The sequence below is a fragment of the Ciona robusta genome, chromosome 8 (assembly GCF_009617815.1).
Source record: "Ciona robusta chromosome 8, ASM961781v2".
Taxonomy (NCBI): Eukaryota; Metazoa; Chordata; class Ascidiacea; order Phlebobranchia; family Cionidae; genus Ciona; species Ciona robusta.
Genome location: NC_143242.1, coordinates 5,028,112 through 5,056,053, shown reverse-complemented (window position 1 = coordinate 5,056,053; position 27,942 = coordinate 5,028,112). Strand labels below are relative to the sequence as shown.

General features: G+C 34.4%; 5 protein-coding genes and 1 long non-coding RNA gene across 9 annotated transcripts; 2 read left to right on the top strand and 4 right to left on the bottom strand.

The window, feature by feature from the left end:
• Positions 1 to 21: 21 nt before the first annotated feature.
• LOC149732605 (uncharacterized) lies at positions 22 to 7,727 on the bottom strand. Of its 2 annotated transcripts, none has more exons than XM_089882984.1 (12): positions 7,540 to 7,727; positions 5,680 to 5,881; positions 4,929 to 5,125; positions 4,160 to 4,536; positions 3,672 to 3,803; positions 3,227 to 3,342; positions 2,744 to 2,964; positions 2,213 to 2,353; positions 1,794 to 1,926; positions 1,205 to 1,378; positions 401 to 639; positions 22 to 340 (listed from the first exon to the last, which is right to left on the bottom strand). In XM_089882984.1, the coding sequence occupies exons 1-12, from the start codon at positions 7,699 to 7,701 to the stop codon at positions 200 to 202; spliced, it is 2,235 nt and encodes a 744-aa protein (XP_089739110.1). In that variant the 5' UTR covers positions 7,702 to 7,727; the 3' UTR covers positions 22 to 199. The 2 variants fall into 2 exon arrangements, with proteins under 2 accessions (XP_089739110.1, XP_089739108.1); XM_089882982.1 differs by having other exon boundaries at positions 5,680 to 5,884; positions 7,540 to 7,726.
• Positions 7,728 to 8,475: 748 nt separating this feature from the next.
• On the bottom strand, positions 8,476 to 15,299 carry LOC149732604 (kinesin-like protein KIF25). 3 transcript variants are annotated; one of them, XM_089882987.1, is made up of 12 exons: positions 15,137 to 15,297; positions 14,337 to 14,525; positions 13,798 to 13,936; positions 12,743 to 12,956; positions 12,368 to 12,474; positions 11,749 to 11,920; positions 11,304 to 11,468; positions 10,705 to 10,925; positions 10,097 to 10,273; positions 9,651 to 9,855; positions 9,112 to 9,327; positions 8,476 to 8,843 (listed from the first exon to the last, which is right to left on the bottom strand). In XM_089882987.1, the coding sequence occupies exons 1-11, from the start codon at positions 15,203 to 15,205 to the stop codon at positions 9,150 to 9,152; spliced, it is 1,836 nt and encodes a 611-aa protein (XP_089739113.1). In that variant the 5' UTR covers positions 15,206 to 15,297; the 3' UTR covers positions 8,476 to 8,843; positions 9,112 to 9,149. The 3 variants fall into 3 exon arrangements, 2 of the variants coding, with proteins under 2 accessions (XP_089739113.1, XP_089739112.1); XR_016385553.1 differs by having other exon boundaries at positions 8,476 to 9,327; positions 9,651 to 9,874; positions 15,137 to 15,299; XM_089882986.1 differs by having other exon boundaries at positions 8,476 to 9,327.
• A 1,565-nt stretch (positions 15,300 to 16,864) lies between these two features.
• LOC149732603 (uncharacterized) lies at positions 16,865 to 18,846 on the bottom strand. The gene is made up of 3 exons (XM_089882685.1): positions 18,373 to 18,846; positions 17,973 to 18,070; positions 16,865 to 17,218 (listed from the first exon to the last, which is right to left on the bottom strand). The coding sequence occupies exons 1-3, from the start codon at positions 18,391 to 18,393 to the stop codon at positions 16,954 to 16,956; spliced, it is 384 nt and encodes a 127-aa protein (XP_089738811.1). The 5' UTR covers positions 18,394 to 18,846; the 3' UTR covers positions 16,865 to 16,953.
• A 153-nt stretch (positions 18,847 to 18,999) lies between these two features.
• LOC149732601 (uncharacterized) lies at positions 19,000 to 24,305 on the bottom strand. The gene is made up of 8 exons (XM_089882680.1): positions 23,930 to 24,305; positions 23,048 to 23,261; positions 22,547 to 22,753; positions 22,009 to 22,141; positions 20,972 to 21,081; positions 20,478 to 20,619; positions 20,028 to 20,166; positions 19,000 to 19,509 (listed from the first exon to the last, which is right to left on the bottom strand). The coding sequence occupies exons 1-8, from the start codon at positions 23,970 to 23,972 to the stop codon at positions 19,301 to 19,303; spliced, it is 1,197 nt and encodes a 398-aa protein (XP_089738806.1). The 5' UTR covers positions 23,973 to 24,305; the 3' UTR covers positions 19,000 to 19,300.
• LOC149732602 (uncharacterized) lies at positions 20,527 to 21,264 on the top strand. The gene is made up of 2 exons (XR_016385528.1): positions 20,527 to 20,630; positions 20,997 to 21,264. It is a non-coding gene; the product is annotated as an uncharacterized LOC149732602 (long non-coding RNA).
• A 386-nt stretch (positions 24,306 to 24,691) lies between the features above and the next one.
• LOC149732600 (uncharacterized) lies at positions 24,692 to 27,423 on the top strand. Its single transcript, XM_089882686.1, has 5 exons — positions 24,692 to 24,713; positions 25,305 to 25,433; positions 26,096 to 26,165; positions 26,324 to 26,417; positions 26,709 to 27,423. The coding sequence occupies exons 2-5, from the start codon at positions 25,358 to 25,360 to the stop codon at positions 26,817 to 26,819; spliced, it is 351 nt and encodes a 116-aa protein (XP_089738812.1). The 5' UTR covers positions 24,692 to 24,713; positions 25,305 to 25,357; the 3' UTR covers positions 26,820 to 27,423.
• Positions 27,424 to 27,942: the final 519 nt, after the last annotated feature.

Genomic DNA, 27,942 nt, shown 5'->3' with positions numbered 1-27,942 from the left:
CCATTGTTCAAGGTCCGGAGATTAAAAAAGATACCTGATGTATTTCATCAAATATGATAAACATTGAATAACTTTACGATATTTCGCATGAAAAAATACAACAGCTTAAAAATACAACACTTTAAATTGGCGTTAATTCGATAATTTCACTAACAGTAATTGAAATAAATATAAAACAATTAAAATTGATTTAAATAGTTCAAGATGTTCTCTTTTCAATAAACTTTTTTCGTTTTTCTTCTAATTTTTTTTGAGCCCACATTTCTAAAACCTTTTTTCTTTCATTTATCATTTTTTCGTATTGTTTCCCAGATTTCACAGATTTTTCTAATTGATCATCCTGAAAAGCAAATATGACATCAAAAAAAAACTGTCCTGGAATTAATAAAAAAAAACTCACAAGTAATTTATTCTCAATTTCTTCAGTTTGACCTTTTAACCTGAACCACCATGTCCATTCCATCACAACATGCTTTGTGATGTCATCATACAAGCTTTGTTTCATAATATAACAACCAGGTATCCTTTGAAAGCCACTTGTTGGTGTTGTAATAAGCAGCAAAGTGGAGGTTGCAGTCTTTTCAATGGTGTGTTGTAACAATATATCAGGATCGCTTAGGTTTACCAAATTTGTTCTTGCTGGTTTAAAATAAAGGTTTAACAACAATATTTACACAGGTCTGCACTTAACATGGCTGTCTGCTTATATATATATAATTATTTTGGTCATAACACTGAATGAAAGTATTAAACTTAAGATGCCATTATTGTGTTTATAGAAATAGTAATAATTTGACTTTACATATATGGTCTGTCTATGTGTACATGTTATATTTGTATAAATTCGAAGCATACTCTACAGTCTAAACCTACCTACTGAACTGACTAATGCTGCTACAATGTACATGATGATGTCATATAACTTAAGTCTATATATGTCTATAACACAACAGTTATTCAAATATAAAAATAAGGTATGAACAAATGTAACTTATTTAGCCTAGGTGGCCAGAAAACTACAGTCTTTATAACACGGCTGTTTTGTTTCATACACCTTATGTCCGCTTATGATTTACCATGTATGTAACTTTGTGGGTATTTTTAATTTATTTTAGTTGATGTTTTAGACAACCCATTAGTGGCCACTGGGTTATAACAATGATACTACGCCTGTATAAACAATACCTCAAACTCCAATACTTACTATACTGTATTTTAGCCAATGAATCCCACCATGGGTGTTTAATCAACTTGTTTGACTCCCTAACCAACATGACTGCTTTATGTGTCGACATCATTTCCGACCTCAATATATATTTTGCTTCCGGTTGGTGAAATATACGAAAATAAAGTTGGGTGCTGTAACGTGGGGACGGACCTGTGGTTTAATATTCAGTTAAAATTATTATTTTATGAGCTTTAAAAACTTGTTATATTGTTATAATGAAGTTAATTAAAACTACAAAACATGTCACCCTTTTTAGATTGTAGTTTAGCGGATTTTTGTGTGATCTTAGTCCTTTAAGTTTAAAAAACTGCCAAAAGATATATTTTGTACTTAAGTTATAACATCTGCAGTTAAAACTTTTATACAACCTTGAGGCTTTGACCATTTCTTATACAAATTTAAACCAAAAATATCTGTATTATTATAATTTTTAAATTCTTTAATATTTTGAAAAAAAAGTCAAATTATAATTTTACTAAAATGGGTCCCATTTGTAATATAACAGTTTGGGACCCATTTTCAACAATCCAATTATAACCTAATCAATGGTTCAATTATGACATACCTGATATTGTATCACCAGGTAAAATAATAGGATTAGTGAAGAATTGTGTGTAATGTGGGTCGCCCTCACATATTTTAACATAAGTTGCCATGGAATGATGATGTTCATATACATCTACTTGTTGCGCAACATCCTGAAATGTAAACTGTTTAATAACTGTCGGCTGTCACAAATGTAATGGGTTGACGGTGGCCTAAATTACATGGCATGCCTTATTGGAGTTCCTCAGTCCTCACACATATAGAGTAGATAGAATTAAAATTAGCCAAATAATGCCACAAGTTTAAATAATATTTAAATAAATAAAGAAGAAATTTGGTAAATGATCACTTTTAAAAAAATTAAAGTATATTAAATAAAAACAAATATGTCCATAATACTTTTGTACAGAAAAAATTCAGTATAAAACATTGCCATACCAACTTATAATGCAGATCATTCTGATGCAGCAGGGCAGTTGCTCTGAGTGAGAATCTGCTTCTAACTTGTTCAACAATGGATTGACAACTTGTTTGCATTTCGTTGCAAGCAACTTGGGCTTCTTCCAATGTTTTGAACACCTAGGATGGGTGTAATGTTAGAGTGTGTATGGGGTGAAACGTTTTTGGCTTAAATGGGTGGCAGGTCAATGTAGGTCTTATACTTCTTTGTTGTATAAAAAACACCCATGTTTTGACTCGACAGTGAGCATGAAGTGTTTTAATGCACTATGTGTATCTGGTGTATAAGAAGACACCCATGCTTTTAGCAGACCAGTTTTACACCGAAAAGTAAAACAGCTTTTGCTATGCTGTTGAATGTCAAGACAACCAGCACAGCCAAAACATATTGCATTTTCCACATTAATCAATGAGGTTCCTTGTGTGTGACAACTATAACTGCATTTTACTAATGTCACCCTAAATTTTATTTATTATAACAATGTTTTTAAAAACATTAAACTTTGATACCTTAGTGTATCTTTTGTCTTCAAAACTCATCGTTCTATTTACAGTCATCAGTGGAAAATGAGCATAAGTTGGCCTGCATGGTTCAGAAACACCAGCGCCGTGTCTAGCTGATGTTTTAGGACTTTTGTTTGGAATTTCGCTTTGGTACGTTGGTTTGTTGTTAACTGTGATACTATCTCCTTTGTAAAACCGAACATTAATTCTTTCCAAATCCAAAGACCCTACAAGATAAAACCAACATTAATAAAAAATTATTGGCAGCAGTAAACCACCTCCAGATTAAACTCTACGTGTACTATCTCGAAAATATAAAACAGAATGGGCGCAAACATTGTTTTGGTAATAGGCCAACTCTGGCTAACATCTGGCAAGCCTTTGGATTTTGTATATATATACTTTAGTGCTAAAAATGGTAACTTTTAACTTTTTAAGACAAAATAAAACCTAGAAGTTTAATAACAATGCACGAAACAAGTGACTTACTTATGTCAAGAACAAGTTTATTCCAAAGTCGATTTCTTTCCACGTGAATCAAGGAATATTTCATGTTGGACAATCCACTTTTATCTTGAGTTCCATCCCTTGCTTTGGCACTACTCCTAAATTAATAATATAACTTAACTTGGCATAAGGTGTGAAACAATTGCAATTTTCATCGGTTCACAATGTTTTGTGTATTAAGAAACCATGGTCTATAAAAGACCTTGAAAATACAATTAGGCATGGTGTGTTAAAAGACACCAATGAGGTGTATAAATGCACAATGTCTGTCTGTTGTATAAGAAGACAATCATGTTATAATTTGACAATTAGCATGAGGTGTATGAATGCAACAAGTGTATCTGTTGAATAAGAAGACATCCATATTATAATTTAACAACAAGCACAATGTGTATAAACACATATAATAATCCATAATCATACTTACAGAAAGTCTTTCCTGTAAGAGCTTCCAACCCCAGACATAGGATTAAACCACCATGGATGGTCATGTTGTATCATCTTATATCTTCCTATACTTGGATAAGCTGACTTGATAGTTAAGTTCTGTCTTGCAATTCTGAAACAGTTGAATTGTTTTTGTTCAATATTAAAAATATTACATAGTTTTTGCGTCTTAAGATGCAGATATTGTATTTTGATGTATAGGATAGTTATGAAAACATGGCCTGATAAAGCAACACAGGCCTAAATCCCAGGTTTTCAGACGGGTTTGGCTGTAGGACCCATATAGAATATTGTTGTCGCTTACAAAATTAATCTTTCTTTAAAAAAATATATAGTGACAAAATGACATGAGAGTTACTTTAAAAAATTATTTACAGTTAACTGGTTGAAAAAACTATGAATGCCATACCTAGCAGGTAAACAGAATATTACAGTTATTTATAAATTACATTTAAATTTCAATCTTACCTCTCTTCCATATCATTGTCCTCCCCACCCCATCCCCAAAACCTATTGCTGTGTCCGTTAACCTGAATATAATGCTCTCTTCTAATCGCTGTAACGCCGCCATATTTGGTCCCATACCCAGTTGTGTAGTTGAACTTATCAATAGCTGGCGACAGATGCCTTGGCATTATGTCGCATACATACAAGTTGAAATCATTTTCGAGTAACATGTCCACGTCATGGAAAACAAAACAGTCAAAAGGTCTGTTTTTATGATCTCTATGTTGGTTCCAGGACTTTGTTATTTCTATAAATGCAGCGTTCATAACACGGGCTTTGTTAAATGACCCGTCATCAAATTGCTCAGCTAGAAACACACAGTACATAATCTTTTGGCGCTGCGTGAAACAAAATTTAGGATTACTTCCAATAAAACTATAATATATGTATTTATTTTAAATTATCTCACTTAACCCATAATTAAGCCACAGTCTGACTGACTGAGTCATAGCAATTTGGTTTTAAACTGAAAGTTAGTTACATGTTAAGTAGTTGTAGTACCACATATATGTGTGACGTGTAACAGGTCCGCTTCTAAAACCGTTGCCTTGGTTTTAAACCAAATAAAATGAAAGTAACACTGTAAACTCAATTAACATTTTTTTCAATTTTGGTCACTTTGAAAAACATTTGTAAGAATTAAATTAGCCCTAATAAATGTTGCCAAAATTCCCACAATAAGAATAAAATTCACCTAAAAAATAAACTCCTTTATATCTTGAAAACGTACCTGTAATATTGGATGTAAGTGGTGAAGCAATGTCAGCATATGTTCGTATCTGTTCTTATATGGAATGACGATCGCTACTTTCTGTAGAGGTTCACAACCAGTAGGTTCAAAACAACCATCCATAACATTTGGACCAGCTATGGCGTCCAATTCCTCCAGTGAAGGTTTTAATGACGATTCAACATTTAAATTGCCAACTGGAAAAGAACAAAAAGAAGCAAATTAAAAATTATACAAATATATACTACCAAAGCTATAGGAAAACTACTACTTGCGATTTGATGACGTCAAACAAGATGGCGGCGGGAAATTTCAAAATCGTAATTTTTTTTAAATTTTTATCTTGAGACAAATAAGATGTTTTTTTTTCGATAAAAACGATTATTACTTCATTACATATAATGATTACATAGATAGAGCAATCTCTTTGAATAGAGTAATAAAGTTAACCATTACATGTAGTTGCCCCAAAATTGCAAGAAAAGAATGATAATTAAACGACCAATTTCCTGTAAAATTTTAGTGGTCTTGTAAAAGCTACATTTTATATGCTAATTCACTGAGCAATAGGGTGAACCACTACCGGCGTTGGCCCAGTAGCGTCGAAAAAGGAATGACAATTAACGCTTACGCGAGCAAATGTAAATCGTTAGCGGGCACGAGTTTTATAAGACAAACACATGTGTTATGACTACTGCATGCCGTTGTCCCGCCGCTATCGCGCGAGGTTTAATTTCACTGAAAAACTTACTTAACTCAGTAGGAAACTTTGGGCATAGATCTTTTGTTGACGGGTCAATTGGAACCAATTTTTCTTCTGTTGGTTCGTCAGTCATATTCTCAACATTTTCATTTTCCTGATCAAAGTTTTTTTGAATGTCTAGAACAGTCTTCAAGCTTGGACGTTCAGTTTCAACGGGGACCTCGGGTATCGGAGTTTCAGCGGGTCGAATCTGCTGTCGATTAATTTAAAATACGTCATCAATGTTTCAATTTGAAATACGTCAGCAATGAGATTTTTAGCGAATAAACCATCAAGTTGAGAGTAGGGTAAAGTAAAACTGAATACCGTTAGTACATAAAATGAGTAAATCAACGGATGTATTAATGTAACTTATTTATCCTCACGTGGCGGAGCAACGACAGTCGTTATAACACGAGTTTTATAAAACTGTATCCCCACGACTCACATAGACCGTTGTTAATTGTTTTAAACACGACCCTGGATGTTTTGATATTATGTGCTAAAGGTGTCCCATCTTTTCCCATCCTATACTCTATTAGGTTTACCGTTATGACTTCCAGTATTCGAATGACGTGTTCTTCGTATATAGGCGTGTATTCAAAGCAGGAAAAACATTTCTTAAGGTGTGTTTATTATTGCTGTAATTATTGGCAATATAAATGCAGTTTGTGGTTAAAGCGACCACTTAATAACATTCGGCGTTCTTTTGATATGTGTACCTACTGCACAATAAACGAGTGTTTTTAAGTGCGTTACCTAATTACGTTAAACATAAAAGCTTTCGATTTTAACAAGAATAAAATACATATTTTTATTTTTCAAGAAGAATCGTGTTTCTATACGCCCATATTTTTTTAAATTGTTATAATAATAATAATGTATTAATTAAACGTCCGATTCTGATATAGCCGTTTTGTCTGTCGGGTGTAATAATATAAAACCCTATTTATAGTAGGGTGGGGGAAGATGGGACACCTTTAGCACTAAATATCCTGATAGTGTTTTAAACAATTAACAACAGTCTGTGAAAGTCGTAGGTATAATTATTTGAATGTTCTTTGTTTACTATAAAATGGGCGAGAAAATAGAGTTAAAATGTGTCCCATCTTCCCCCACCCTACTGTATATAATAAATTTTATAGTCTTGTTAGAACGACTGTCGTTTTACGGTTACTTCCCGTTAGTTTATACGATGTTATATTACTCCGAGCTTCGTTACCGTGAAAAATTGACCATGATTAAAGGACCCTACATAATATTGACTTTACATATATAATAGCTTACAAAAAGTAAATGAACGATGTTTAATTAACAAATAAACTGTATTTTAAAGACTTTAAAGATAAACAATTGTCTATAAAATGGTTGCCTGCCCAACAATTATTGTTTAAATCGGATTACCTCTTGAATGGATAAGCCATTGTATCCTAATGAACGGGTTCGTCTAAAGAAAACTTATTTATTATTTAAAGAGGTAGCTTAAAGTTATTCACAGTCAAAGTAATTGCTCGTAACATTTCAAACAGCTGTTTACAAAAGGAAATTAAACCGCAACTATGAGTACCGCAGTTTTACCTTTACGACGGAAAATTAAATATGGCCTCGACTTAACGACTGACGCTCCCCGCAACAAGAGAATAAAAAACATTTATTGTTTCAACAGCACATACCCACACGCTAACAAAATATAAAATCTCCCTTTAAAAAATCGTAAGTGGACAGAAAGTGTATGAAACAGAACACCCGTATTACGACTACGATCGTTGCCCCGCCACGTAAGGTTAAATAAGTGTCATTTAGACTATATTACAATCTTGTGACATTTTGCTAGGAAAACGATAATTGAACTGATTTCAATTTAGATACCTGGTTTTCCTGCACAAGATATTGGACTTTTTCTTGCTGTGTTAATCTGATTTCATTCGTTTTCCTTCTTGTGTGATGATTGTAAATGTAGGTATTTAAAAACAAAGTTGAAACAATTGAAGATGTAACGATCAGAACAAGCAATTTCAAGCGAAACCTCATCTACAATTACATGATAGAGTTAAGGCACGTGAAAGACGTTTTTATTAAACTACACTACGATTATAACGCCCACCCAACTGTCGCTTCTTAAGCTCTAAAATGCTACTTACTTCCGAGATATATTTTTGAAATAAAAGTCCTACATATTATAGGCATGCCACATTTGCAAATGCTTCTCTAAAAAACTTGCCACTTAGGAAAAAAGGTGAAGCTGTTTCATAATATTCCTAATCATATACTGCATAAAACAGCAACATCTAATAGCCTGGACTATTATTTACACATTCCTAGCAATAGAAGATAGACAGTCAGAATAGTTCGCTTTCTCTTGCTGCCAAACTTACTGATAGGACTTTCAAAAACGTTGACTTATTGCGCGAAATTCTTGACTAATGTAATATACTCAATCTTCCTAAACTATCATGTTTAATACACACATCTTACTTTATTACAGCATCGAGCAAAGTCTGGCTAAAGAACAAAATTATGTAATTCCTAAAATACCTCACACATGTAATCGTCAAATGACGTTTCTTGCTTGCCGCGGGCACTAAATCCTTGCGGTGTTTCTATTGGTCTACGTTGGTTACGTGATGAAAAACGCAATTGCAATTTTGACCATAATTACCAGTCGAACAAGTTTTAACGTTTACCGCCCGAAAATCGCTTGTTTGGAAACTGTAAACCGATACACAACCACCAACCACATATTTTAGAAGTATGCAAGGTATTTTTCTTTAGGCAAGAATGCAACTTTTTAAAATTACTACAAAATCACAGTGCAAATATATTTCTTGATCACACTACTACAAAAAAAAAATGAAACACAGAAAAATATGATATTTCTTGTTTGTTGTAAATGCTATTAATTTCCTTTATGTAAAGTACTGTGGGGTACGATGAATAATAATATCCAATAATTCCTACTGGTGTTTTCAACAACTAACAACGCTATTTTAGAGTTGCAAGGATACGTTTAATACCAAATGCGACAACAAGAGGGAATGAAAACATAAACCATCTTGTCCCAATCTACCGTTTATTTCAACATTGCACCAGGTCCAAAAAGGTTATCTGGGATCTGGGACCCATTAAACTGAAACCTGACCTTCCACAAATTCTTGAATACACAGCAAATAGCACTACACTAAGCAAAACAACATTATTATGGTTAACATACATAGATGTCTATTTTACCCAGGTTAAATGGAATAATTTCAGTTATTTATCCTCTATATGGTCAAGGTCAGAGTTATACTGACATTCAACATTCAATAAAATTGTTTTGAATTACAATGTATATGATAGTTACCAAGAATCAAAAAAGGAAAACATTTAAAATATTGGTAGTTTAAAAAGATACAAACTATTGAAGCACAATGTATCCAGAATCCACATACTAACTCAAACCTGTCTTTTATGTAGATAACAGTTGATGAAACTTCAAGTTAATTAAACACCCTTCTAACTACAGATTGTGGGATCTGTCTGGGTGAACTGGGTTTCATTGGTGATTCCCCTCGTGGGGTAGCATGGGGTGATGTACCCCTCTTTCGGGGTGGGCCCCTCTGCACCTGTCGCGCTCGGCTACCAAATTGTAAAGTTTGCATCGTCTCAGTGAGGTACCTGTAGAGTTGGGACAGTTAGTGGGTAAAACCAAAGGATAGAAGTTTCAAGGCTTCATGCTGCCACTATTGTAGAAGTGTGTGTGCAAAGCACTTAACTATATTCCATAACTAGTTTACAGAAATAAATGAAACTTATTTTAATATGTTTGGAAATAATATCTTACTTTATTGTTGGTGAGATACACAACATAATATTCTGCATTTAGTATAGATTCTGCCCATTATCCTGGTCTGTTTATCAAAGATAATAGATAAACAGGCATATTACTAAATAGTAAAGGACATACATGTTGGCTAAAAATGAGTTAAACACCATCTTACTTCCTTGTTGGGGAGACGCAGAGCATGATCATCATCTTGGCATCTCCTCCTATAGAGTCCTGTAGAAGATGAGTGAGCTTGGAGTTCCTGTATGGGATGTGGGATCGCCGCTCCGAGAGTGCAGTGAGGACATCGGAGAGCGCAGAGAGCGATCTATTGATGAAGGAGGACTCGCGAAGAGCAGATCCTGTCACTCCAGACATCCCTGGGTGGAAGTGGAGTAACTAGAGCAGGGCCATTTAGCAAACAAGTTTGTACAGCCATAGTCTACACTTCTTGTTAATAACTCCGGCTTTGATCTTGTGCTAATGAAGTAAAATCACATTTTTTTCATAAAAAAAACTATTTACCTTTTTATGCTTCTAAATACTTAGTACTAGTAGAGTGAAAATTTGAGAACTGCAGCATTAACTAATTAGTGGATAAAAGTAGAATAAATAACTTACCCACACATTCACTGCCAGCAAGGTCCACAAGTTGTAGTTTAGTTTTATACATGGACTTGGTTGGCATGGTAACTGGTGATGCCGGTACTGACTTGATGACATTATCGGTGGTAAGGTTTGGTGTGGATGCAAATATAGGAGGGGTCGGTTGGGGGAGTTTGCGACGCACTCTGTGGGCTGTGGGGGTATTGAATTTAACAAGTGGTTCTTACTTTATCTAGTGGTCATAGACGCCCCGCCCGGGGTGGTAGGGTAGGCAGGCATATCTTAGATTTTCTACACCGCGTTAACTAGTAAACATTACAACTAATTATTTGGTGCCTAAAGGTGAGAACTCAAAACATGGTAAGCATTAAGCAATCAACCTGGGAGGACATCTAGTCGAAAGTTGGCCTATTACCCCAACACTCAGGGTGCTGCAACCCATTAGTGACCCCTGGGTTGAAAAAAGTCCACTACCTGTAAGGCACCGAAAAATTACTTCTCATGCCCGCTCATGAGTAATTACATATGTAACTTTGATGGTGATTGTTTTTACAACTTTTTTCATTTTTTTATATACCGCTTTATGCAGCTTTTTTGTATACACAAACAACTAAACATCTCACTAGAATCTACAGAAGACGGTCTTCTTCTTGGTGTGTTTGGTTCCGAAGACACATTGGAAGATACTGACTGTGGCCGTGCATCACGTTGACACACAATGGCTGTCACGGTTACAATGAGGTGAGAACGACTTGAATGTTCGTGGACATTGGTAGCGATCTGTGCACGCCTGTTTAAACCAAGTCTCATCAAGGATTCAACATCTTCAGGACATTTCACTTTGCTGGGTGGATGAAAAATATTCAATTAAATAAACAAATGTGGGGTAGTACCCTGGAGTTGGGGTAAAGGGAAAATTCTGCCTTAAATCAAAGGTTCTTTGGTGTGTGAGGACCCCGCGGTATGACCTCACCCATAAATAGTAAAGTAATGTGCACATACAATGTTGGGGTCATGGTCCAACTCTGGTGATCCCATAGCTTTTTACATTGTAAAACTTCACCCATATTACTATATAGTAAAGGCATAAACAATGTTGGGCTAATGAGCCAACAGGCATAAATTCCAAGTTAGATAGCCTGTCACACTGTAGGTCCTCACCCACATAAAATATAATATTAATTGCCATATATACCAACAACAAAGACAAAATATGGCTCACATTTGCGTCAACGTGGGTACGTCTCTACTACTGCCACGTGTTGTGACAATATCGTGTTTCAACTGCTTTGGGTTGTCCGATAACAAATCATAAATATCATTATTGTAAACCTCCGCTACAGATACTTCAAGAGAAACAGAATCTGTGGATTTCTCTTCAATTAACCTGTGAGGGGTAAATGAACTAGTGAGATGTTATTTTCGTTTTTAACAAAATCCGGGGTGACATTGTTAAAACTCAGTATTAAAAAAAGTTGGAGTGATAGGTTACCACATCCGTTCACATGCATTTCAATTCTCAAACACCACATCTAATGATGTGTCTATGAACAGGTATGAGGTTATGCAGTTGCTTGAACAGCAGTAGTGGCACAGCCAAAAAAATTAGAGGGAGGAGCTCAATAAAAAAAAATTCTAATTCTATTTTTTTCCTGTTGTTATTTCACCTGAACAATTCATTCATTGAATTAGGGACTATCCCTGGATTATGGGGATTTCCCAGCATAGTATGGGTTTTTCCACTTCCAGTTTGACCATAAGCGACAACACATGCGTTGTAACCATCGAGGAATGAGGTTAAGATTGGTTGGATTTCATCAAAGATATCATTCTGGCTGCCTTTATTTATCAAGTGTGTGAGAACATTGTAAAAGAAGAATAAAGGTTATAGAGGCATCTAGTTGGTGTAAAAGCATTTTTTTTTGTTAAAAAAGTAGGAAGGGGTCTATTGTACAGGAGCACTGGTCATACTGGTACCACATTGAGCTAGTTTGGTCCAGAATGCATAAAATTCTTTAAAAGTTGGATCATTTTAGAATTAAAACCATTGTTTGTTTGTTTTAACATGGTTTTAATATTTACCATTAGCACTGTTGATTTCCTTTATCAAGTTTGCTTTATGGCATAGCCTATGCACACAATGGTAGCATAACCTAACATATAAAACATATATACATATATACCCTTTTGGGGTAACGGGCCAATCGTGGCCTAAATTCTAGGACCCAGGGCAAGATAAGCTGCAGGACCTTACCCACATAGAAGACAAATACACCAATCACTTACAATCAGGTCCATACACATGCTCATATTCAAAATATTTTTGAGGTTTAAAATCGGAATCCACAGATATTGTTTCATCATCGGTCGAATAAACACTAATGTCCTTTTCACTGAAATTTGAATAAAATTTTAAACATTATGCTGTCTGAGATACTAGTATTAAAAGTAAATATATATACCTCAAACTTAAATAAATACACTTTGACATGTTTATTTATTGAAATTAGGTAAAAAATGTTTAATGGGGAAAATTTAAAAACTTTGTGTTACCGTTTACATGACAAAAAAATCTCATGGAGACCCAAACATTGTAATATGTATATATACATTTGTACAATATAATAAACATGACAAAATCTCAGAATATGAAAAATGTACCTGGCATCACTACAAGTAGAAACAGCATCTGGAAACAATGAATCTGGGTCCTTATCATACTCCAAATATGGTCGTAATCTACATTGAACACGAATATTTCCTCGTATTTCAACGAGATTATTATGAAGTTCACGCCTTCTATGTTTTTCACGCAAATGCAAAGCTTGTGTTTCTTCTAACACTGTGTGTAGTTCGTGTAAACGAACTTGAAGTGCTGGAAATACATTTATACTCATTAAATATATCAATACAATGTGTAAAAAAGCGATAGGTTTAATGTATTTCACGAATCTGACCCTGATTTGGGGCTCATAAAGTTAAACAATTCTTGTGTATACAGTAAGAATGTGATGCTACGAAAACAAAACAGATAAAATAATATACTATGACCAAAATCTGACTGTGAATATAAGTAACTCTCCTTTTCTATGTTTCTAGAAACATTACAAAATCTTAAATAGCAAACTGTAACAACTAAAGACCTGACTTTATGGCTTGTCTTGTTAAATAAATTTCAAACCTCACAAAAGATAATACATCTTTATTAACCTGAGTACCTCACAACTGCCAACAAAACAGCATAAATAATCAATAAATAAGAAATGTTACTTCCTCTTAATACATAAAATACACAAGCATTCAAACTGAGGAAGCAAAGTGGGCAAGCCTATACTGAAAATTTCTGCACTACATTATTGATAATAAAACCAACGAGAGAAATAAATTTAACAGTATTGTGTCTCTGACTATCCCTCATCCTGCATTTATAAAAGTATGGCTTTTTTTAAATGTCGGTACTATCTTTTTCATTTTAAAATGAACTGTAAGCAGGGGTATACCTAGGAATTTACATGGGGTCCAAGGCTATTTTGAAACTTCAAAGGGTAACAACCACAAGTGCACTACAATAAAACAGGTTAGTTCATTAGTTCATGCCTTATTTTTCACAAATGATTAGGGTCCAGACCATGGGGTATCTGATTACCCCTAAATAGGACTCTGAATATTAAAACGGTTGTCATAGCGTCAAACGTATTATACAGTTCAACTCGTACCCTCATTTGCTTCATTGGACATTTTCACTGAGTTAACTTTTTGCTGAACAACTTCTAGCTTGTTGGAACATGAATGCTGAAGGTTGCAAAACATGGACACGACGTCACTTGATAGAACTTCAAGTTCTTCTCGCACATGCTGTGTAAAATAATAACATTAATCTTATCCATTATATGTCAGGTTGACCAAACCATTAATAATTTATTTGAGGAGTTGTTTTTTAGTTGCCATATATGTCCATTTTTGTTGAACAGTTGTTGGCCAAATTAGACTATATAATACGGGTATTCTGTTTTATACACCTCAGGCCAGCCATTATTATCATTAAAAAACACCCTCAATAAAACAGATAGGAGTTTCATTGGTCATAAAGGTATTTTGTAACAACATTCTCCTATTTTGAATGCTTTAAATTAAGGTCACCAGCCTTATCCAACTGTTTTAATAAAATAGATTCAATAAAGGGACTCAATCTCAATTCAGTATAGTAACATGGTTTCATAAAAATTTGTGTAAATAAAGATTTTTTCTTTTGAACCTGCAGTTCTGATTGAGTTTGCTCAAGGTGTTTGTTGCTGCGTTGTACATTGAATGCCTGCTTATGTTGCAGAGATGAGATTGATTTTGTTTCTTCCCTGCTTGACTGTGCAGTCTGTAATGCTTGTGCCAACCTTAGGTGAAGTAAAGCATTTTGTCGTTTCAACTCTGCTATTTCTTCTTGCTGACGCTAAAAAATATTTTAAGACATTTTGAATATCTTTTTTGAATGTAATGAATGAATGAATGTAACTTACTTTATCCTCGCGTGGTCGGAAAACGACAATCGTTATAACAGGGATGTGCACCACGCGCCAGCTTACGAGTTACCAAGTATGTTACTTTGTGGGTGATTATTTTATTTTATTTTTTATTTTTATGTATGGCTGATAATTTGGACAACCCATTAGTGACCACTGGGTTGGAGCAATTTCCGTTAAGTGTCTTGCCCAAGGACACATACGCCCACAATGGTAGCAGCGACGAGCCTTGAACCCATTACCTCTTGGTTAGAGGCAGGCGCGCTAACCACTACGCCACGACGCCGTACGAAATAAATATAAGAGTTTTTTAAATATAAGAGTGTTTTTTTCTGTTTTAGCATCAGAGTTTACATCTTAAAACAGCTTTAGCCTTTACTGTGCTGGCGTGCTGTTAGGTGTCGAAACAGACAAGCAGACCAAAAATGAATATATATTTAGCGTTGGCCACATTAACCTATGAGGCTCCCTATGTTTGATAACAATATGTTGAACTTTAAAAATGTCACTCAAGATTTTAATAAAAAAATTAAACCCTTACCAAAGTTTTACGTTCAAGCGTCTGTACTTTCGTATTTGTGAAGTTTTCTAGATTAAACTTTAGTGGCATTATCAGACCTTCATTTAACCTATTAAAACTTCCAGTTCTATATAAATAAACGTAGATTTAAATTAAAAAAAACAACATTTATACAAACATAACAAAATCTAAACATTCGCGGTATTTGTTTACAACCGCTTGAAATAAAGCAAACCACTATACGATTTTTAGACACGTAAGCAGTATTTTGGTCTTTTTTCGCCGAACAGTTGTTCGTATCCGAAATACGGACTCTGGTTCGTAATGATAAACTTGTATTAAATTTTTTGCCCGATTTTGATTGTGATGTGTGGAAACAGTTTAGACAATTAGACAATCTATAAGGGACCAATGGGCTGAAGAACGACACACATACTGACATAGGTCAACACCAAGCATCGAACCAGTATACTTTCTTGAGAAAATAAGGAGCGTTAACCCATGGCACAAATATATGTTACTGCAACTGATCTCTCAGCAATACATTAACGTAGCACCTTTCCTAATAAAGTTGTAATCTATAACGAAGTCTAACCATAAAGGCCTAACCATTTAATAAAATTATTTCTCATGTAATTTATTTAGTTTTTCATTATTTATCGGATGTTTTATAATGACACTAAATTACTTTTTTTTCTACCCCTTGGTGTCTTTATCCAACCAGATGTAAATTAGAATATGCGTAAATAAAGTAATGGTATAGTATATAAGTAGGGTGGGGGAAGATAGGACACCTTTTAATTATATTTTTTCGTTTCCTTTGATAGTAAACAAAGAACTTTCAAAATATTATAAAACCGTATCCTCTCGACTCCCGTGAACCGTTGTTAATTTTTTAAAACACGATCAGAATATTTGAATATTATTAGCCAAAAGTGTCCCATCTTCCCCCACAGTACTATATTATAGTTAACTAACCGGCGACGTGGCAATGGTGGCATAGGTATTGGCGCGTCGGCCTTTTAAATTGCAATGATTTTACTGCTAAGATAATTTCCATCTTTTTAATAGAGAAAGGGTTGCAAAGCCAGGCAAGAAGGAAAGTCTTTAAGTATCGAAATTATATCAAAACCATTTGGCGGGAAGACGCTTTTAGAAATGATACTACAGAGACGAAAGAGGATATTCTCTGCAGAGAGTCCGATAATATATAGTTCTTTCTATAGGAAAATGAAAACGAGTATTTTTAATGCAGGTATTTATTAGAAACCAAAAAGGAAAAAAGATCAGTACAAATTTACACTGTTGATACGAATATAACAGACAATAAAGGGCAGGTTTTCCCGCTAAACAAACGAAAAGTATTAATATACATATGTGGTTTCCACAAGAGCTGAGCAAACACTGGCCATCATTACTAAAGTACGAAATTAAATAAATAAGAACAAAACGATAGGATTACACTGTTGCGGTTTCGCTGAGAAATGTAGGAGGCTTTTGAAATTTGATATAAAGGGGAACATGCTGTGTGCGTATTAAACATTTAATAAAAACTGTGCGTGGTACAACATAAATAAATAAATAAATAAATAAATAAATAAATAAATAAATAAATAAATAAATAAATAAATAAATAAATAAATAAATAAATAAATAAATAAATAAATAAATAAATAAATAAATAAATAAATAAATAAATAAATAAATAAATAAATAAATAAATAAATAAATAAATAAATAAATAAATAAATAAATAAATAAATAAATAAATAAATAAATAAAATGTAATTTAAACGGAAGGATTCAAGCGGTTTGCATAACTAAATGCAACGCCACTATTAACAGTAGCAGCTAGTTGGTATTCTAATAATCGTTTCGTTTCCCGTATCTCGAGCTGTAACACGTTGTTGACTATAAATCATTTTCGTTTTCCAAATTTTCTTGTTGGGCGGGCATCCGCATCGTTTTGGGCAGATCACAGACATGATTCTGGAACCTTCGTTCACATTGTTGCAGTTCAAATTAACTATATCCCATTTAAGAGTATGTCCCGTCTTGGTACCCACCTTGTCCACTTCACAGTCAAAGTCTTTGAAAAGGGTCCTGAAACAAAACCACGTTGCGTGATTAATGTGTAACCGGTATCCTATTTGGTTTATATCTTTTTTTTGTATATGATAGCCTATCTACTTTAATTATTGCCATTACCTTTTTTCTCCCCCTTTCTTGTTTTGTTTAATCTTGAATACAAAAAAGGCAAGCGACAAAAGAAATCTCTCGTTTTACTACTTTATAAACAAACCAAGGGTATGAATGGCCCAACGCGGTTACAGATATTTGGTTTTACTGGAGATTGATAGGTCTCGCATATTAGTTGTCGCAATATAAGTGTATTCCCCTATGGTACTAAAGATATTAAAATTCAGCAAACAAACGTTTTTTTTTCTGGGCTATTTTTTACATATTAATCTTGTATAGTAAAGAATAACCAGTATATAATATGTCCCTATCAATCGCAAGCGAGCGTTTACGCATATGGAAACGCCCATTTATTGTATAATATTTTGTTATTTTCCTAAAAAATACAGGAATTGCACCCTATAGTAATACAGGGAAAATATTATTAAGTTTGTTAAAGGTGGAAACCGTCTGATACGATCGTTATTAATGGTTTAAAACTCGATCAGGGCATTCGGATAATATGTCCAGAAGGGTGTCTTCTTACCCCACATTACTTGACATCTTACCCCACATTACTTGACAAAACTGCGTGTTCGTAATGATAATCAGTATTTATGGCGAGTCTACACCAATATCCAAGATAAAATATTAAAAAAAGTACTGTTAAATTTCAAACCTTTTTGTAATTTTATCTAATTTGGCTCGCTTAATATATTTTCTTTTTCGGCTACCAGCGTTGCAGGTTCCAATCACAATGAGTAAAATGAAGACAACCTAGGAATATATATTAAGGATCATAACTAGCTAAAATAAAAAAAAATCGTTTTTAACGATAGATTGGTATATATATTTTTTAAAATATAAGTACCAAAACTTAAGGTGTAAATTTGTTATAAAAATCAACACAGGTATAATGGCTTCCTACGCTTTCAATTTTAGTGTTAAAATTAAACTAAAAAATGAATTTCGACAAATAAGTTTGGTAAAAGAAATAAAACCAGAACTATAAAAAGTTATATAATTTTTTTGCAATATTTTGTATGCCAAAAATTCAAAATAAAAACAAATTGACTTACTCCAAAAAATAAAGTCTTCATTTTGATTAGCTTTGAAATAAGCAGAAATTCAATATCTGGGTTTATGTAGATTTCTTGGAGCAGGTTTATTTAACTTGATTTCTCTAAAATTCCTCTTATTTCTTTCTGCAACTGTTTGCTGTGCTTCTTGTACAGGGTATGTCAGACTATTTTCTTCTTGGGCTTATATAAGGTTAAAGTTCCGCTGGAGATTTTCCATTAAGGATTTGGAAACTCATTTTCCCGGCGCAGTTTCTACATATTGAACTAATGTAGAGGAACCCCCTTACGTGTTGTAGGGAAACCTGTTTGAACACGTGACTTGGCCATCTCATCTTAAAGAATAGTCGGGGATTCTAGAGTAAAAAAAATACAAAAATATCTTAAAATTCAAATTGGGTCACGATTGAAATGAAAACTCACTGTTAGTGGCGTTCACTGTCGTTTCCAAATTCTTCTTAAGACAATAGTCCCCGCCTCGTGACGTAATAACAACAAATGTTTGCTTTAGTTTTTTTATCATGACTTAACTGTGTTTCGATTTTCCCCCAGAGTGGTTTTCGTATTGTGATGTAATAAACGTCATAATTATCGACATTTAAAAAATGTTTCACTCGCTCACATGTCTTTTTGGTGTAAACAAAAACGTTTATTTGTTGAAAATTGCCACACATTGCAACATCGTTTCAATCAGCAAAGGAACTTCAAAAAATACGGAAAAAAATAAAAAATAAATTTAAGCAGTCGCAATTTTGTTACGACATATAACAAAATTTTAAAAACTGCAACAAAACGTTTTCAGTATTGAAATTAACGCATGGAAACAATCACAGTCGTTATAAACTGTTACGCTACCGGGCTATATGTGTGTTGTAATAATATTTGTTTAAGGTTTCGTTCATTCATAAATTTCGCCGAGCACGTTCCGTTATATGTCGGTTATGTTTGCGCTTTTATTTTTCACGCTGTACAGATTCAAACCAGAACCACCAAGCGTCGATCTGCGGAGACGGTGTTGTATCTGGCGCCTCCTTCTGGCGCCATTTGTTCGAGATAAATTATAGCAGAGGACGCCAAGGAGCAGAACACAAATAGTGACAGATACGATAAGCAGAATTGGTATTATGAGATCCGAGCCTGCAGAATATACCGAGTTTTGAAAATGTCCTCCTGCGCAGTGCCAGACTGCCGAACGAGAACTGCCTTTGTTATAGTTTTTGGAATTCCAAATAGTAAATACGCGATTGTTTCATTGTTAAGATAATAATAATTCCATATTTACGTCATAATAGAGGAACGAAAGTTATTGAGAAAAAGTTGCCGATTCTTTTCGTCCATACTTCCCGTTTCTTATACCGTCACGTCATAAAAAAAGTCTTTATTATAAATCGCGTTACGAACTATAGATAAACAACCTAACACTAAGTTTCGTCGGCGCTACTTGACAGTGCTAATTATCGCACTTGTTGCCAACTAAAATATTACGGCTTCAAAGCTCGTCATAAAAATTATACGTAGTATCTCATAAACAGTCGCGAGATATATAAAACAAAACGCCCCGTGTTACAACGACTGCACTTGCCTCGCCACACGAGGATACGTGGTTACATTTATTTGTTTAACAATGGAATTCACAATTTATAACATCTGGTCACCTGAGCTTTGCTTCTTTGATGTGACGTCATCGGTGGGCGTGGTCGTGCGAGAAGTGGGAGTGGTCGTGACGTGGACATGGATTGGTCCATTCGTAAGCCGTGCGGTGGTTTTGTTAAACACATCTAGTACGCCGGTACACTGTAGGTATAAGGTACAAAGGTTATACATTGACATTCGCAGTGTTGTATAATTATGATTACATCATACCAGAAAAGAAATGTATTCGCTCATATTTTGCAGCCTCTTTGAATAGATACAGTTTTGTGGCAAAGACGGTCCCAAAGGTAAATGCTTATCATGTACAGTTTTATTCACTTAATGATTTTTGACGCGGTTTTCAAGTGTACGTAATCATTTAATCAATACATTGTGGGTTCAAAATGAATTGTCAATTTAGACTACTTCTAAATTTTATAACGCAATTTTAAGACTTTATACACTTTACTTACGTTTGGAGTGCAAACATGTTGGCACAAAGTGACGTCACAATTAACGTAGAAGCTTGAATACTGTGACGTCACGGGAAAGCTGAATGACGTCATCGATCCGTTCCCTGTCATTAGAACACGTGACCCAATGACGTATGGACACCTGAAGGCAGGGTACCATTTAAATCTAAACTGTTTTATTTTCTATGATTAAAGTTAAATAAATCTAAGACATTAAAACTTTGAAAAAAAACTTGGCATAAAAGCTTTATTAAAATATGGCTATATTGCTGATAGCAACAGTTAGTCACACGCTAATCAGAGGTTTTATAAATTTAGGTCAACTTACCCATTTTGCCAATCTTTAAAATCATTAAAACATTTCCTGATAAGTTTTGTGGATGTCGAACAAAACGTTGAAACTACACTACGTTTTTTAAACCAGATGAGAAGATTATTTACCCGTAGAACTGTTTAGCAAATTACATTTATTTAAAATAGGAACAACATTTCACCCGTTTTTAACGATTACTTCTCCAGATTTGTTGTCAAACTTCGGGGATAAATAACAAGTTTCAAGTCTTAAGTTTCCAACGCCGGTTGTTCTAACGCTGACGAACAAACGCTGGTGGAAAGAAAATATTACACATGCGGTAGAATGCATGTAACTCATTACCCCTTGCGTGGCGGGGCATCGATTGTGACTGGTTATAACACGGGTGTTCTGTTTCAACGTGCCCGTTTACGAATTATCACGTGTGTAACTTTGTGAGAAATTTTTTAGAATTTTTTGATGTATGGCTAAAAATTGTGACGATCCATATAAGGTATATCTTGGTAAAGATAAGCTAAAGCAGCTAAAGTAAGATATAATGTCAGGGGTAAGGATTATATAGGCCTTTGTGGCTGATGCTGTATATAGGATTAGCGATGAGGGAAATAATACGCATGAGGTATTAAGGTAATACATAGGGGTTAGGATCGGTTAGGGTTCAAATTTTCAAAGACTGGTGGATTATAAAGCTATTCAAGGTTCATAGACAAAACAAGTTCTATGCGTTCCATCCGCTGGGGTTATTATGTATGATAAGGTGGAGAAAGATGGGACACCTTTAGCACAAAATATCCAAATGTCCTGATCGTATTTTAAACAACTAACAACGGTCTATGGGAGTCGTTAGGATACGGTTTTATAATTCTTTAAATGTTCTTTATTTACTACTAAATGGGCCAAGAAAATAAAATGAAAGGGTGTCCCATCTTCCCCCACCCCACTATATGAGTTTGAGCATGGCCTACTAAAGATATCTTTAGTAGGCCATGGTTTGAGGTGTATTATTTACTATGCTAAAACTTAACATAATATTAATACAGCAACAAAAAGATTTTGTAATCGAATTAATGATTGCTGGTCTAGAATCTAGATAGTGTCTTGTTCAAGGAAACACACCCACAATGGTAGCAGCATTCGGCCTTGAACCCATAACTTTTGGCTGCTGGAGATATGCGAGCTCTTTGTCGTATAGCGCCGGTAATTATTAATTTTACGCACCTGGCCCTGTTGGTAAAGAAAGGGCGGGGATAAAGGTCTCACAGCTTCAGTTGTCATAGGTATGGCTTTCCATAAGTCCATGCGTATTTTCAGAACGCCTGATGTTGTATTGATCTTTCTGGGGTCGCAACATCTGTAAAGTGACATAGGTACGTGTGAACGTCAAATATAATATTCGCCTGCGTGTCTGATAAACAAGGTTTGAAATTGAAATTTCACTTTTACTTTTTATTTACATAACGAGGTTAAAATAAAATGGACAAAACAGACAGTTTCATGACTGCAAAACAGCAAGTGTTGTTTTGTCTAAAAAAAGTTAGGTATGGTATGTTACAAAACCCTTTTATACTTTGCCATACACCTTATAAAAAAAGGTGATCGCCTTACAGAAGGCCAAACCCTGTATGTAAATGCCGTATTCACAGAAACCTAACCAACAACTAGTGTTGCTTAATACTATGTTAATGCAATGCGCAAGTACATGGAAACTATACAGCTTGCAACACTAAATATCTTAATGACAAAACTCCATTCTTACGTTGGTGCGATTGCCGCATTTACGAAACTTTCGTTTTGGAACACACATTTCACATTCGAAAGTCGGACAGGCATTGTGACGTCATTATCACGTTTCTGGATCCACCATATTCGATTCTCGAACGCGATTCTTCGAACTTTAGAATCTGGATCCCCGATTATTCGAGCCTTTGTGGCGCATGAATGGAACGGAGCTGGGATCTGGATCCTAAATTTTTCTCAAATTAACCTATTTCTACAATGAGCTCAATATATGTAGTAGAATGGGGGAAGACAGGACACGTGTTTTACTCTATTTTCTCGTTCCGTTTTGTAGCAAATGAAAAACATTCAAAGAATTATAAAACCATATCTTTACGACGCCCATATAGACCGTGGTTAATTGTTTAAAACACGATTGGGATATTTGGATGTTATGTGCTAAATGTGTTCCATCTTACTCCATGGTACTGTATCAGTATATATATAATCATTTATTTGTAATTGTAGAAACAGTACATACTTATAAACAGGGAATTTCGCTTTTTTGGAATCATTCATAAATTTCGCTCTGCATGTGACGTCATGAGTAAGTTCGAAATCGCTGACGTAAACAATTGTATTTGTGACTACGTCATCATCCCACAAATCCACTTTTAAACGTTTAAAATATTTCGGCGTGATGTCGACTTGTATGACGTCATCTAAACATCTGACGGAAACGTCACGAGATGCAACTGAAAAAAAAAACAAACAAAAATCTATAGATTATTTGGATATAGTAAGATGGGATACCGTTAGCACCTAAGGCCATGTTTCCCCACCCACTATATACATTGTTACGTAGCTTATGGTGATTGTTAATAAACAATGACGCATATTCTGGTAAGTCTATTCTTCTTACGTGATAATTGCCTACGTTGATTGAATGGATATTATTTCGTCATAATAACGTTTCAGATGACGCCACGTAATAATGCCGTGAGTGTTGACATTGTTAAAAATATCGAATGATTTCTATAACTCGCCGATTGATTTAACAAAAGCGATTCTCCCATAATTCAATTGGTTTCGCGCCAATGAACATGCATGACGTAGTTTCCGCAGATGGAATTGACTGCGGCACGAAATCAAGATCAATATCTGTCATCAAATCAATTTATGATGACATAATGAAGAATTCTTGGGTTAAATAACTAAATCACACAATAACCTGCACACCTGGGACTGTGTCTACATTCTACATGTCAGGTGTTCGTCTAATTTGTCCAATATCAAAGCGACACCTGGTTACGGGACTTACGCGCCTACATAACTAGCTTTGATCCTAGTCTCGGCTAATCCAACTGTGAGTATTATTAGCGCTTGTACTATGGGGCGGAATTTTAATAAATTTTAAACTAACCAGATTTGATGAGGAACACTGTTAAGATCCAGTGGAGAATCATTTGTACAGATTTCCAAGCATTTCAAATGGAGATAAAGGACACGAGTATTGTATCTCTGTTAGTATATTATATAGTATATATAAGTTTCGGGTAGAAATTAGCTATACCTAGCGTTGTTTAGTGCGGGTTAACTTGTTTTGTTTATTCTTTGAAGCGGCACACTGAAACGTAGCCCGCTTTGGTTTAAAATGAACTAACAAAGAAATATCCAAAAACACGGTTGTTTTGCGTTGATATTTTCTTGTTTTTTTCTATCACTGTACATAAAAAGTTGCCTCTATTTAAAAAGAACAAGAAAGTATCAGCGCCCAGCATTGTTCCGCCAAGCTAACCTTGTACAATACCAACACTGCTTAACTCCTTAACATATAGTAAAACAATCAAACTACTTTGATTTTACAAAGTACATATTCTGTTACACTGTTTAACATAAACAACTCATGTATACAGCACACAACCCATTTTTAAAAATCGTCCTTCTTTCTGGCCAAAAAACGAACAACAACTAGCTAAGCGAAGTCTAAATTACACTGTAGTTTCTAATGCAACACTTTAGTGTAGTTTGGCTTGTTACAGTCAACCCAAGCATAATGATTATTATTTGTGCTGCTGTTGAATCTGTCGAAGAAATTCGCGTTGCGAGAAATGGGCAAGAACGAGGGGTTTTGATTACTCCCTGCAGCAATTATTACAAAATGCATGAAAACGCGTGGACATGCTTCTGGTATGTATAAGCAACTGGTAAATATAATATAATTAGCCTTACACTTTAGTTATGTACTTATTCTCTTTTATTATATAGCAAGTTTAAAGTTATTTTTAATAAATAACATTATTACGTTTTAGCTCATAAATTTCTGGATTCCCCTTTTTTATGACGTCACAATGCGATGTACGTGACCGAATTCTAATATTCTTTTTTCCCGAACCCCAAATAATTGTCACACCTTCAGCTTATAAACGTCACGATCCTCAACGACACGTCACAATAGACATTGTGTTGGAAGAGATGACAGATAAATGAGAGTGCGTCGATAGCGAATCTTACAATTTACAATCGAATAATTTCTGTTTTAAACGATTCGTGGAAGAAAAATTAAAGGGCATTTTTTATTTCTTCGGAAATAAATTAAGATTTTTATTTATGAAACTTGTTGGTAAACCCATATCTATTTTATTTAGTAAGAGAATGTAGTTATTATTTATTGGTAGATGTGTCTTTAGGTAATGGACTACGCTTGGTCGTTCCACAATTAAACTTTTTGCTTATTGCGAATTTATATACCCGCCAGACGGCGCTGTAAAGTTATATTGTTTTTCTGTGTTTTTTAGATCTGAACCTGTTCCTGTACAACACGCATAAGAATTTTATTCTTGCCATCAATATGCTTTCCATGAAACTAACTTTGGTCCTGGTATGTTTCTGCTTTGCACTTGCAAACGCTATGTCGGTGAGGCAATGTGAGTATTTTATCTTTTTCTCTTTTCGGTTGGCTACAGAAATTACCATAACCAAGTCTTGGTGCTGCAGCGTGAACGAAATGTTGGTTTTTAATAAAATCAGCCTTGAATTTATTTTTTTCCAAAAATGTAAATTGGACTTTTAAGAAAGACAGTAACATTATGGGTAAGGTCCAGTAGCACAGTTTAAGCTATAATAAGGTAATAGAGCAATTATGGCCATCATCCTGAGCCGTTGGTATATATGTCCAGACAAAGACATATCCATATACAAATAACCAAGTTTATAATAGGTAAGTTTTCAGGTAAATACATAAACGCAAATTCAAATTATGAGCAACGCTAATTTAACGGGTATTGTGCAGCCAAGCAAAACATATATAGCAGGGAGGAAGAAGAAAGACACATTTTCATTCTATTTTCTCGTCCTATACTTGGTAGTAAACAAAGAACATTCAAAGAAGTCTAAAACGATATTCTTATGACTCCCATAGACCGTTCTTAATTGTTCAAAACACGACAGGAAATTCGCATATTATATGCCAAAGTGTTCCGTCTCGCCCACCCTACCATATATCTATGTTAATATATAGACAATTATATTGGAAAACCCGTAGAAAATATACGTTTCGGAAAATTAATTTTACCTGATTTTTTTCAAGGCGAATGTACGTTTCATGATGCAAAAGACAACGTGCTCGAAAAAATCATCATAACCTGCAACAAACAATGGTAAACTTTTAAACGTTTATATGTTAACAATAAACTTTAAAAAAAAAGCCCATTAGAAGTTGGGCTTTTTTGAACCCATTTGAACCCCTAATTGTTCTTTTAACGACCAGAGAGTTTTGGTCACTATATGTACCTAACGCGTATCTAACACCTTACAGGCTTACCACCCAAAGGCACATTTGTGTTTGCTCCGAACAACACAAAACCATAAAGGAATATTTCGAAGGGAAGCTTGACTGTTCAAAGGCAAGGGTAAGAAATACAAATCCATATTATATTTAACGTCGTACGTAAGGATGTTTCACAAAGTTGCATATACGTGGTTACTCGAGGTAACGGTACACCCGTGTTATAACAATTGTCATTGATAATCAGTTACATTTATTTATTCATGTTCTGTTATAGGACTGTAATTCCAAGATCAGAGCTTTAGGAAACTACAATTTAATTTAAAAGCGTAAATAAAACTTTTTATTGAGCTTTCGAAAAAAAAACTATAAACATATTTTTCAGTTTATAAAATATTCTTCTTATATATTACAGAGTCGAACTATGGAAGAAGTAGAAGTAGCAGAGAGAGCTGAAATCACAGGCAATCTGAAATGTGAATTGCAGTCAAACAGCTTGTACGAGTACCATTGCCAACTGGCATAACAAGTTCTACATTAAATATAAAACATTTTTGTCCCTATAGGTCTACTGTATAACACCGGGTGTTTGGTGAAACACTCTAATTGGATATTGTTAACGCTTGACTATAAGCATACTCAGTTATATGGAAACAAAACACGAAAATCAAGTTCAGTTAAATTTCCCGCAAAGTTATTTTTTCACTTTAAAATTTAATGCTTGCGACTTTGTTTTGTGTATATATTGATACTGATTGCCCTTACTAGTGTGTACACGTCATATTTATAATCTTACAAATTGATGCCCTAAATTATAATATTGTGTAATTCATTTTATGGCCGTTTTCGTTTCATATTTGTAAATACATCTATAACATAAAAATACGTGTAACCGGTGCAAAATCTCTTTTATAAAATCAATATACTTTCCAATAAATGTGGTTACGTCTGCTGCTTTGAATCTAATCAATACCATGTTTTATTACGTCACGAATTTAAAGCAGGCTATTTTGGCGCTATACATAGAAACAATTTCTCTATTTTATGATAGAAAATTTGCATATACATTAAATATATATAATCGTTTCAACGACTGTCGGTTTACTTAATTAAAAAAGGATCGTGTTTAATGGCCGGCGTTTTATGACCCCTGTTATAGCGTATATTTAAAGTAAGCGATAAATAAATGTGTAGCTACTTCGAGAGGCAAATATACGCATTACCCATATACTGCAATTTTTAATTAAAATCGAAGTAAGTGTAACACCGACCGACATATTTAAATAATTCAACGTTTGCTGTGAGCGAGTGAATTATTAATGTACCGAATATATCTTATCATGGAGTCGGTATAGGGCGGCCGATACTTTAACTGCTGTTGTTTGTTTTTGGCCATACAACACGTAACCATGAACCGTAAGCAATCAAGGGTATTTTACAGTGTTTCTCAACTTGCCACCAGTGTTACCGAACTGTTTTCCGCTTACAAATAACTTATTAGGCAGATAGAACAAGCTATATTATTCACCAAGTCACAATAAAATTGAGGTAGAGAGCTTGTAAAAAGGAGAGATAATTAACTACGTACGCCATAAAAAAGTTATGTAGAATACGCTATTCGATACGCGCCGATTAAACACACGTAAAAC

What these genes read in the sequence shown, in the direction of transcription:
- LOC149732600 (XM_089882686.1), top strand. Translation starts at nt 25,358, where the DNA reads ATGCTTTCCATGAAACTAACTTTGGTCCTGGTATGTTTCTGCTTTGCA. An exon ending in ATAACCTGCAACAAACAATG is followed by an intron (nt 26,166 to 26,323) that starts GTAAACTTTTAA and finishes AACACCTTACAG; the next exon opens with GCTTACCACCCAAAGGCACA. An exon ending in TTGACTGTTCAAAGGCAAGG is followed by an intron (nt 26,418 to 26,708) that starts GTAAGAAATACA and finishes TATATATTACAG; the next exon opens with AGTCGAACTATGGAAGAAGT.
- LOC149732605 (XM_089882982.1), bottom strand. Translation starts at nt 7,701, where the DNA reads ATGAGGTTTCGCTTGAAATTGCTTGTTCTGATCGTTACATCTTCAATT. An exon ending in TAAACTTGTTCTTGACATAA is followed by an intron (nt 2,965 to 3,226) that starts GTAAGTCACTTG and finishes TTTATCTTGTAG; the next exon opens with GGTCTTTGGATTTGGAAAGA. An exon ending in AAATTGAGAATAAATTACTT is followed by an intron (nt 341 to 400) that starts GTGAGTTTTTTT and finishes TTTGCTTTTCAG; the next exon opens with GATGATCAATTAGAAAAATC.
- LOC149732601 (XM_089882680.1), bottom strand. Translation starts at nt 23,972, where the DNA reads ATGATTCTCCACTGGATCTTAACAGTGTTCCTCATCAAATCTG. An exon ending in GCGAAATTCCCTGTTTATAA is followed by an intron (nt 22,754 to 23,047) that starts GTATGTACTGTT and finishes AGAAAAATTTAG; the next exon opens with GATCCAGATCCCAGCTCCGT. An exon ending in AATGCGGCAATCGCACCAAC is followed by an intron (nt 22,142 to 22,546) that starts GTAAGAATGGAG and finishes GTCACTTTACAG; the next exon opens with ATGTTGCGACCCCAGAAAGA.
- LOC149732603 (XM_089882685.1), bottom strand. Translation starts at nt 18,393, where the DNA reads ATGAAGACTTTATTTTTTGGA. An exon ending in TGAAGACTTTATTTTTTGGA is followed by an intron (nt 18,071 to 18,372) that starts GTAAGTCAATTT and finishes ATATATTCCTAG; the next exon opens with GTTGTCTTCATTTTACTCAT. An exon ending in TTAGATAAAATTACAAAAAG is followed by an intron (nt 17,219 to 17,972) that starts GTTTGAAATTTA and finishes GTTTTGTTTCAG; the next exon opens with GACCCTTTTCAAAGACTTTG.
- LOC149732604 (XM_089882986.1), bottom strand. Translation starts at nt 15,205, where the DNA reads ATGCCACTAAAGTTTAATCTAGAAAACTTCACAAATACGAAAGTACAG. An exon ending in ACCGTCTTCTGTAGATTCTA is followed by an intron (nt 10,274 to 10,704) that starts GTGAGATGTTTA and finishes ATACCCCCACAG; the next exon opens with CCCACAGAGTGCGTCGCAAA. An exon ending in TGCTGGCAGTGAATGTGTGG is followed by an intron (nt 9,856 to 10,096) that starts GTAAGTTATTTA and finishes ACTTCCACCCAG; the next exon opens with GGATGTCTGGAGTGACAGGA.